The sequence below is a fragment of the Acanthochromis polyacanthus genome, chromosome 9 (genome assembly GCF_021347895.1).
Source record: "Acanthochromis polyacanthus isolate Apoly-LR-REF ecotype Palm Island chromosome 9, KAUST_Apoly_ChrSc, whole genome shotgun sequence".
NCBI classification, from domain to species: Eukaryota; Metazoa; Chordata; class Actinopteri; family Pomacentridae; genus Acanthochromis; species Acanthochromis polyacanthus.
In genome coordinates this window covers 31,106,584-31,117,074 of record NC_067121.1, presented here as the reverse complement: position 1 = coordinate 31,117,074, position 10,491 = coordinate 31,106,584, and the positions used below count along the sequence as shown (strand labels likewise).

Sequence of the window (10,491 nt, the reverse complement as noted above, 5' to 3'; positions counted from 1 at the left end):
TTCTTGTTAAGAACTCCACCATGGACCGACTCCTTTCCCATCAATATAACCAATACTGGAGCACACAAGGAAAAAAGAGAAACTAACAAAATTGAAGAGTCTCCCCCCTACAGGATGAAGGGGGGAACAAAGGTGACGGTATCTTACCACTCTTCATTGCTATTAAAAGTTTCCATGACATTTGACTGCTTGCAGGAGAAATCTTAACAGCAATATTTCTTTTCTCTTCTTTTTGTCCCTCATTTTAATCTAAGTGAGCTTGAAAACATTAAAACCCTGAATCCCTCAAATATTTTGCCATTGAGTAAGCCTTCTTATTCAATCCGCCTCCATGGACCCCTTCCTTGCCCATTACAAGAACCAAAACTGAAAGAGAACAGATAGAAAAGAGACAGTTAAAAGTGAAGAAGGTAAAGCAAGGCATTCCCAGCAAGACATGTAATCAGAGATGTTCAACTGTGTACAACCAAGGGCTAAACAACAGTCAAACAATGTAGAAACCACCCCAATGTATTTCTGATTAGTATTTGTTAAATAGGGAACAGTCAGTGAGTGATAAAGTGAGCAGTTTTCTCACACAGGACCGGGCTTCCAATGCACAGATTGGATTTTTTTTAATGCAACAGGAAGATAAGTAGACGGCTTCTGTTGATCTCCACTTTTAACAAGATGCAACTTAAAACTAATAAACCAAATGACTTCACAAGGAAAATTTTTGGTATCAGCGGCTACAAGCAGGGCCTAGTTCATTCTGCTCGATCAAGATGAGACGATAGAAGCACTGCATCTTCCATACAGCTGTGTGAAGACTGTAGAATCTCAATACACCTCTTAAAGTTAATAAACATGTCTGATGCTTCATTTATGCTCTTTTGACTCCCTGACAAAGTATATCATGCAGAGCAAGATGGAAACCACTGAAACGGGAAACAGAGCAGTTTTGAAAAAGTTGAAAGGAAAATAGAGTTTAGTTTTGACTGCAATCACTGCTTCTCACCTAAAAATTAAAGCACTTTTTTCCCTATAATTGCTTCTGTTTTAAGTGAAAATTAATGACAAAGTCTGTCAGACATGTGATAGCTATGGATAGTGCTATACTGTAGCCAATTAGTGTAGGTCTAACACTAGAACATCAGCCACGTGTGAAGTTTCTGAAAGTGAAAAACAATGGAAGTGACTGTTCGAAACACTTGCAAATAGCAGAAAAATTTGTGCTTCCTACAGGGCTCATAAGAACAACATTTTTTCTTCTTTTCAGTGAAATCAGATCAAAGAAATAATCTGATGTTGTAAAAGATGGGCCTATGATTTTCAGTCTGCATTTACTAAAGTGACGCATTTCATATAAGGTCACTCTCATATACACACAAACCTTTCATGACATGAAAAACACGGTGTCCTAACCTATGTAAGCAGCATTCTAACAGTTGCAGTGAAGTAAACCACTGTGACACTACATCATTACCTTTTCCGGCTCTTCCCACAGAGATATTGTATGTAGGCTCTCCTCCTTGACTCTTCGTCCGGATGTCCATTGTCCACTCTCCGTCATCAAGGAGGCTGTCTCTGAGGACCGAACACTTCTTTGAGCCCAGAATGAGACCGTTGGTGAAAAAGGTCTCCCTGTCCTTACCGATAAGGACGTCTATTTCATTAGACTGAAAAACACACAAAGCCATGGGATTGTGGCAATGTTAGTCAGATCCTACAGATGTAGCAGATAAGCTTCTGGTTACATTACTAGCCCGATTCCTTTATCAGAAGATGCAATATTAAGTCCATACAATCAACTGTCGCCAACAAGAAAGGACAGACATATCCACAATATGACACTATGATAATAGCGGCAACTTTGTATGTTAACAATGCAGCGTTTGACGTGTGGGAATTCATTTCCTTTCTTGTGCACATTGTCTACGCATGCTTCAGGAGCTTTGTGCTATACTGCTGCCAGATCAAAAGTGTGCTTCTTCATTTCTCTTAATATAAAATGCACACTCAAATGCAGACTCACACTTTCATGTCACATCTTTAGAGATTAGTCAATTGACTAAGCAAAAATATACCTGCACCATTTCTGATTAGTAATGAATAATTTCTATCCACTACCAACTCCACATATTTGTAGCCTTTAGTTTCTCAAATCAGGATTTTTTTTGCCTTTTAGAGAGGAAGCTGAATAAGAATTGTGTTATTTTTCTTTAGTATCACTGCATAACTGTCATTTGCAGCTCAAATCACTGGTCAGCTGCAGTCACCTATTAAATGTTAAAGTTTCAAAGGACCAAAGGCAGTACAGTACTTCTTACTATCAGAACAAGAAGGTGGTTTGTAAGCTGTGCACAGTTTCAATGGAATACCACAGGAGCTACTTGGTACTGAGGTGTTTTTCATTCGTCTGCTTCTCTCCTGCTCTCTGTGGTCACACATACTGTATTTTAATTAAGCAGTATCCGTTCCTGTCATCAGACAATGGAAAATGCATGAAATGATGACAAAAAACACTGATCATTAAGGCTACACTTTAACCAAGCTGTTGCTGCTCTGCACCATCAAAATCCTGATTTTATAAATGCAATGTCATCCAACAAACTCACCATAAACAGGAGGTAAAAATAAGGAGAAAATGAGTTGCCTTTGCTGTGTCCATGTTGCACTTCAACTAATATACAGACAAAACCTTTTCACTTTAAGGGCTATAATAGAAAATTATACTTCTTTTGGAGTTGCACTACCAATTTGATAAATAAGCACTTTTTCTCCCATCATGCTGGAGTTTTTAGCTTAATTATGTTTAAGATTTCAGACTGTGCTACGTGATAGAATTAAAAATTAAGCAGTTTGTCAAAATAAAATGAAATGTAAAGATCATTTGAAAAGGAAACTGAATTAGATAAATTGATTTATCAGGTAAATAGCTGACGAGTTTATTTCTCAAAATTAGTCAAGTAATAAGTGGCTGTGTAAAAAAAAAAATGTTAAAAAAAATTGCTAATTTGGTCATCAGTGCCACAATTTCAGGAAGGTAACACGCCCCATCCTCAACACAAGCAATAATTATAAAAGCCTGCAACCTTTGCCTGCAGTGAGAGCTGGAAGTAAAGTGACGTCTATGCACCGGACTAGCTCTCATTACATCCCTCTGAATGAATTGAAGGATTAAAAGGGTTTCTTATTTCACAAATGTGCATGATAGATTCCTCTATAATGGGGCGGGTTTGACCAAACATTAGCCAGTTAGCCGTTTTAACCACAGGTAGCCGGTAGAGCAGCTGCAGCTTAACGTTAGCTAATCAAAGCAGCCGTGCACACAAAAGCATGCACGCTCCCTTCAGCCAGACGCCGTTTCTTCGCCGCTTCTAAATTAGCATGTTGTTTTAGCGGCGTCTCGAAATGTGGATTGAAGCACGTTGACAGGCAAATGATTCCCGAGGGTACGTGCGAGTCACATTAAGTGAAGCCCTATCAGGTCCACACGAGGTCTAATCCCGCAACGTTTCCTTAGCGGGACACACAGGCCACCGATAAGCTAGGCAGCTAACTAGCTAGCGCTCTAAGCTAGCCGCGTTAGCATGCTAGTCATTTATATCCTGCGAGGGTTTGACAGTTCTGAAGACCGACGAGCGTCTGCGTGGGAGATACACAACAAAACCAACAAACCGAACCGCACTTTTCACTCCATTTTACCCCACTTTGACTCCTTACCGTGATATTGTTGAATGCGCCGCCGGCATGTGCTGCCCAAACATATTTGGCGTCCGTATACCCAACAATGGCGCTATCCTGACAGGAGCCATCGGCCATCAGGTTCTCCACGTAGCTTTGCCAAGACATATTCAAGAAATTGATGCTATGTAAAAAAGCCCTACTGCTCTGGAAGTTGCCAAGCGAGAAAAGCGGCCCAAACAGGGGGAGAAAAGAGCCCGACAGAGGGGTTTTTTTTTCCAGTCTCCTAATCTAACTCACACCTCGACGCTGACCAACGCGAAGGCTGGGGCAGCAAAGAAAGCCAGGGCAGTGAGGCAGCGGCTGGGTGTAGTCCGTATCAGATCACTCCGCACAATGAGCTCCCTGGCGCTTTTATGGCAGCAGGCGGCGGAATAAAGAGGGATTTAGCGGCTCAGCCAAGAGTCAATCTGAGGGAATGCAAGCCGGGGTACACTTTTAAAAAAAAGCCGGATGGTCATTTGCTTTTGCTCAGTCTTTTACTCATTCATTCTTTCATTCATTTCTCGTGTTTTTCATGTTGAAGGAATAAGATGACAAAGGCTGCCTCATCGTAGTGTGGCTTTTACCCTCAGCGCATGCAGAAAACAATATTCCCTCTGGTGCATGTGTCTCATTTATCCTCAAATTGTTTCCCCACTTTTATATAAAACATAAAACAAATCTGTGTTTAAATCGTAGCAGTCTGCTTGGAAATCCGTCAGTGATCTTTAATAATAAACCAATGTCTCCCGTTAAATCTCAGTTTTTAAGAATAAGCAGTTTTATCTATAATAACCCTGTTGTTCTGCTGGAGATAACCTCAAAAACTGACTTTAAATTATCTTAATAGCTTGCTGACTTTACCTGATTGTGTTTAATCTACTCAAAACATGATATGAACTGTCTTTCATAATACTGCTACAGTTAGTTACAATTAGTTTTGTTTAGGGTCTAACTAACACAAACATGACTAATCTCATAATACTATGAGTGTAAATGCACATTTTTTTCATTCATAACCACATGACATATAACAAAACTGAAAAAAAACTATATTTCTTTGGTGTTATGATCACTTTATGTTCACATCATTTACTTAACCCTGTAAAACCCACTGTTGCAAAAAAAACATCAGTTATATTTATTTTTTCTTATTGTTTTCAATTATTTATATGTATGTTTATATATATATATTTATATATATATTGATTTTGCTTTTTTCTATATTTGGACTTGTGTAAATGTTAAGTAAGTTAAGTAAATAAAAGTATTTATATCACACAGTGAAAATACTCCATTGCAAGTAAAAATCCTGCAAGTAAAAGTCTAGTAATCGGCATCGTTATCAACTAAATTTACTGAGGATATCAAAACATATTAAATTCTCCACTGTGCAGTAAAATGTTCCCTGTCTGTTTTTACTTTCAAGCTGGACTTTTTTTAGATTCTTATTGCTGCATGATTCACATATCTGTTGCATTTATGTTTGAAATGAAGCTAATTTAAACTGCTTTATTCATTATTGGATGAAATCATCATTTGTGTGTAGTGTTATGTATCGCTAAGAAATCTGCGCTTTATGAGCTTTGAAAAACAGTTCTGCTTTCATCTTTGTGGCGTTTTCCAGCCAATTTAAGAAGGTTTTTAAAAAGTCAGTTTACAGATCTTAAAAACAGAATTTTCTCAATTCATAAAGAGACACTGAATATTTCAGTTTATCAGAAAACATTCAATTTAAAATCAGCAGATTAGGAGATCTATTTTTCCCCCCACAAGGAATAAAGTATATGGAAAACCTGTAAAAGTAACCAATCATTAAAGCTGTCAGACAAAATTAATGGAGTTAAACATACAATCACTGCCTCCTCTGAAATGCAGTCAAGTGGGAGCATAAAATTGCACAAAAAGGAAAAAAGTAAAGTTCAAATACCTCGAATATACATTTGTCAGTCCACCAAATGTGCAGTCCCAGTTTGTGACAAAAAGTTCACATTTTAATGCTTTTCAGATGTTGGGTTTCAATAAGTATTAAAGAAAAGAATCATATTATATGAAGGGTAATGAAACAAATAGCACTGAGCTATGTCAGACCCTAAAACACAAGGAAATAAAATGGAACAAATAAATGATTGTCTTTTTCTGTAATTTTCCTCATGTTGTCCTACAGGCTTGAAGAGGTTTAATGCCTTGCTAAAGAGCAATCCCTCAGTCAAATGGCATCAAACTAGGCCATTGTTTGATTTTGTTGTTAGTCCAACCACATGTTAGAGAGCAGGAACCCCCCAGTATCTGAAAAAGAGAAATGGTTGCATTATCCAGTATTCAGGTCAGATTTAGAGATAAAAACAAATGATCATCTTACTATAATCCTCATCCAAGATATTCTGCCATTAGTGTAGATCTGTCTGTGAAGATATCGTGCAAGCTGAAGCTACTGCAGAGGAAATGTTCTCCTTTTTTCTGTCACTGAATAAATAAATCAAATGCATCCAGGAAAGCTCATGAATTACAATGCAAGTCAATTTAAAACAATATTTTGGTAGAGCTGATGAGACAGGGAGAAGACTGTAGAGTCACGTTACCTTTTATCAGATGATTTTCCTGCCGAAACAACACACAAAGTTTGCATTGATTTGAACCAAGAGTTAGTGCTATTATTATATTTTTATTTTTCTTAATGAAAAATGACACCATACTACCAGAAACTGGTTTACAAAATGGGTTTATGATGTTAAATATGTGCTAAAATATTTAGATTGGGAATCAAATCATCCCTTAATTAACAAGTTGAATTTTACTATCCTATACCTTGTTTTGTTTTTGTTTTTTTGTTAGTTGTTTTTGGTTTCTAACCCTCTCAGTGCGATCAGTTCTGCAATTAAAATGAAAAATTAAATGCAATTAGCTCATTGTTTTCATTGACTTGATTTATTTGTTAAAGATATAGAAGATTTGAAAGGAAAATTATGGAATACTGAGAGTGCCAAATTACAAAAATAAATCTATAAAAGAATAAGCAAATAAAAGTGGAAATATAAAGACGAATAAAAAAGCTGATATATAAAGAAATATTAATCAAAAAATTAATCCATAAAAGAAAAGGCAATAAAAGTAGAAATATAAAGACAAATAAATAAAATAAATTTTAAAAATAACAAGAAATGTGCTTATAAATAAAATAAAATAAAAATAAAAATAATACTGTGGCAAAATAAAGCAATAAAAATCAAAAAATAAATCCATATAAGATTTTTTATTATTTTTTTGTCTTTATATTTCTACTTTTATTAGCCTTTTTATGGATTCATTTTTTGATTAATGTTTCTTCATGTAGCAACATTATTATTTTTATTGTATTTATTTGTGTTTATGTTGCCACTTTTATTTGCTTATTCTTTTATGGATTTATTTTTGTAATTTGGCACTCTCAATACTCCATAAATGCCTCAAAGACTGTACGCAAAACTAGATAGGCAACTTTTAGGTGTAAGCACATCAACCGATAACACATGATCGATGTGACTTTATGCCTCCAGGATTGTATCTCTAACCAGCAGTGTCATCCTTCTGTTGTACGTCAAATGTTTTATTCCGGCCTATTTCTTCACATCTGTGTTGGTGAACAATGATAATCAATCACAGACTAGCTATTAATATACTGACAGATAATTGGAACAAAACAGCAGCATTAAGAGATATAAGCCAACTTAAACGGTGAAGAGTTCAAGGCTCATCCAAAAAAGGAAATAGAAGTATGTTCCATATTAAAATGACCAGTTCACTCCTTGAACAGCAGGGGCAGTGTTCACTAAGGTTTGTGAACAGTCATGACTGGTCTGCAGCATAAAGCCCTTCTCTGGGGCAGAAATGAGGAGAAAACTTCTTAAAAGAGCTATTTAGTGTTTTGATGCCTTTTAGAGATTTTTTTTTAAAGCTATGAAATAGAAAACTGAAACTGGAACATTCTGGTTCATTGTTAACGATATGGTTTGCATGCAATATTGAAATCACTATGCAGATTTACTTGTGTAGTCTACTTTCTAGTAAGTGATATTATAACTCGGATTATTTCTTGTTTGCTCCAGAAAAATAACACCTGCATCCAGTCCACTTTTTATGAAATGACACAGATGTGTTGCCTAATCCCTTATCTGCAACTCTGGATCAAACTTTAGTAAATTTTGTCAGAATTCTGTTTGTTTGACTTTCTTAAAAATATTTTTATTCAGCTTGAACGGTGAATGCTGGCAAATATAATACCTAAAAACCAGCAAACTAAGGCCAAGTGTCAGACAAATAGCTCCAAGCAAACCTGATGAGCTCTCATAACTAAAAATGCTTCTAAGAAAAGGAGACAGAGCATAACTAACAGTCCAAAATGCATCAACATGTCACAAGCTGAGGGGCAATGAACACCACACAGCACCCATACACACACATGCATATAATATAATATACACAGGCAATATAAAGAAGTGTGATTTATCTGTACTATCAGTAATAGCTTCATCTAATAACCTTAAATCCCCACCAAAACAACACCTAGAAACCAACTTTCCTTGCAGGCTCGTGGCTTCCCATGTGTATAGCACAGTACGGTATGTGAGCTGGGATTATATTACCCAGTAGTGACATCCCGTTCTATGGACTCTATAAAAATGCAGGGGCGGAGCGCACACCGAGAACTTTAAACAAAGCACCCACTCTAAATAAGAACCGCAGGATGCTGTCATCGCTTTTTATGAGTCCACTGTTCGGCTCACACAGCCGAATGCTCCTCTAGAAATCTAGAAAGGAACACTACTGCAGCATATAGAAATGCCTCTCTAAAGGATGTCCTCAGCCATAGCGTGACTAATGCCTACCACCATCACAGTCAGGGGCTTTCAACAGAACAAACTCGAATTGCTCTAAATTAAATTAAGTGAAAGTTTTTTTTTATCAGCTTCCAAATTTCCATTAAAAATCTGGCTTCAGAATTCTGCAGAGGCATTCTGTACATATGTCAAAAAAAACCACTGGCAAATGCATGGAGAGCAGCATTAGGTAGGAAAGGAGAAGCATTGGAATTTTATTTATTATATTATATTCAGCGCTCTGGATATCCTCCATTCCAAAGTCCTTTAAGCTCCAAAAAAAAAAAAGAGTCCCAAACATGTCATTTGGTGCTGAGACTAACTGTTTAATCTCAGGCACACTCTGACTGGTCTTGCTGCTTTCCAGACACCAATCAGAGTAAATCAAATTACAGCACAGTGTAAAAAAAAATAACAATTTAGAACACTGGAAAGAAGAAACTAAAAGCCAAAGTAGCTCAGACAGTTATCTGGCCCTGAAAAGAGATTATAGATTGGCAAAATATCTTTCTGCTGTCAGAGATAAACAAAGACAGGTTCGGACCAAACACAAGCGCCGTGACCACAAACTGGAAACCGAAAAGAGAAGAAACAAACAATTCTTGCAGGCAGAGGAAAAAACTGAACATATGGTCACTATTTGCGGTGAGACTGAGATGCACTTCCACCTACAAGATAAAATGCTAAATGAAATAAGAACATTTATTATAAAGAATTTAATTTACACACCTTCTCATTCAGTGCTTTTTACGTATTTGTATTATTTTCCACATTGTAGATTAATACTGAAGATTAACACTTGTTTGTTTACAAAATAATTCCATATGTATTCTTTTACAGTTTTGATGCCTTCAGAGTTAATGAATAAAATAATTAAATGAAAACCATGAATAAGAAGGTGTGCCCAAATTTTTGACTGGTGTATAAATTAGGGTAGTGTAGCGTAGTGGATAGCACTTTCACCTTGCAGTAAGAAGATTCCCGGTTCGAATCCTGGGGTGGGCCTGGGATCTTTCTGCATGAAGTTTGCATGTTCTCCCTGTGCATGCGTGGGTTTTAGTTATGAGAGCTCATCCGGGCACTCCGGCTTCCTCCCACAGTCCAAAAATATGCTGAGGTTAATTGATGACTCTAAATTGCCCGTAGGTGTGAATGTGAGTGTGATTGTTTGTCTGTATATGTAGCCCTGCAACAGACTGGCGACCTGTCCAGGGTGTCCCCTGCCTTCGCCTGAGTCAGATGGGATAGGCTCCAGCGACCCTAGTGAGGATAAAGCGGTGGATGGATGGACAACCTGAGGGACAGTGAAGGACACACAGCACATAAACACTTGAAATGCACATAGGTTATATAATTTTGATATATCACTCTTAATGATCTCTTAATATTCAAATTACTGATATTGTGTGGTGTGCAAATATTTCAAGACAAAGTGTATTTTGATCTTTTGGCAACATGGTTTGTTGAAGCTCTTATGTCAATAAAGCCCAATGGAAATATAGAGAGATGATGCTTTCAGGTGCTCTCCAGCACAATTTGACTGAGAATTAATTTCCATCATTGCTGATGCTTTGGGAATGCTATTAACCGAATGTTACTTTCAGTTGAATTTGAATACATTATCAACATGAGTAAAGACTATATAGAGGACGGATGGGGTGAATATTTGAAGAGTTTATTTGCAAAAACAGATAACTCCATTTTATAAATTTTCAGAATTTTTTTATTGTATACTTGTGATAATAATAATAACAATAATATTTTTTTCCTCTATTTTTTCATGTATTTTTCGACTGAATCAAATCCACTCAACTTCAGTTTGATCGATATTATCTCAAGTGAACAATAAAAAAAGTTTTCTGAAAATTTATCAAAACGGAGTTATCTGTTTTTGCAAATAAACTCTTCATTTGTATAATAGTGGAAG

General features: G+C 36.6%; 1 protein-coding gene across 1 annotated transcript; it reads right to left on the bottom strand.

Moving 5' to 3' along the window:
• Positions 1-41: 41 nt before the first annotated feature.
• Positions 42-4,085, bottom strand: LOC110964531 (profilin-2-like). Its single transcript, XM_022213302.2, has 3 exons — positions 3,706-4,085; positions 1,466-1,658; positions 42-366 (listed from the first exon to the last, which is right to left on the bottom strand). Exons 1-3 carry the CDS (start codon positions 3,832-3,834, stop codon positions 269-271), a joined length of 420 nt encoding a protein of 139 aa, XP_022068994.1. The 5' UTR covers positions 3,835-4,085; the 3' UTR covers positions 42-268.
• Positions 4,086-10,491: the final 6,406 nt, after the last annotated feature.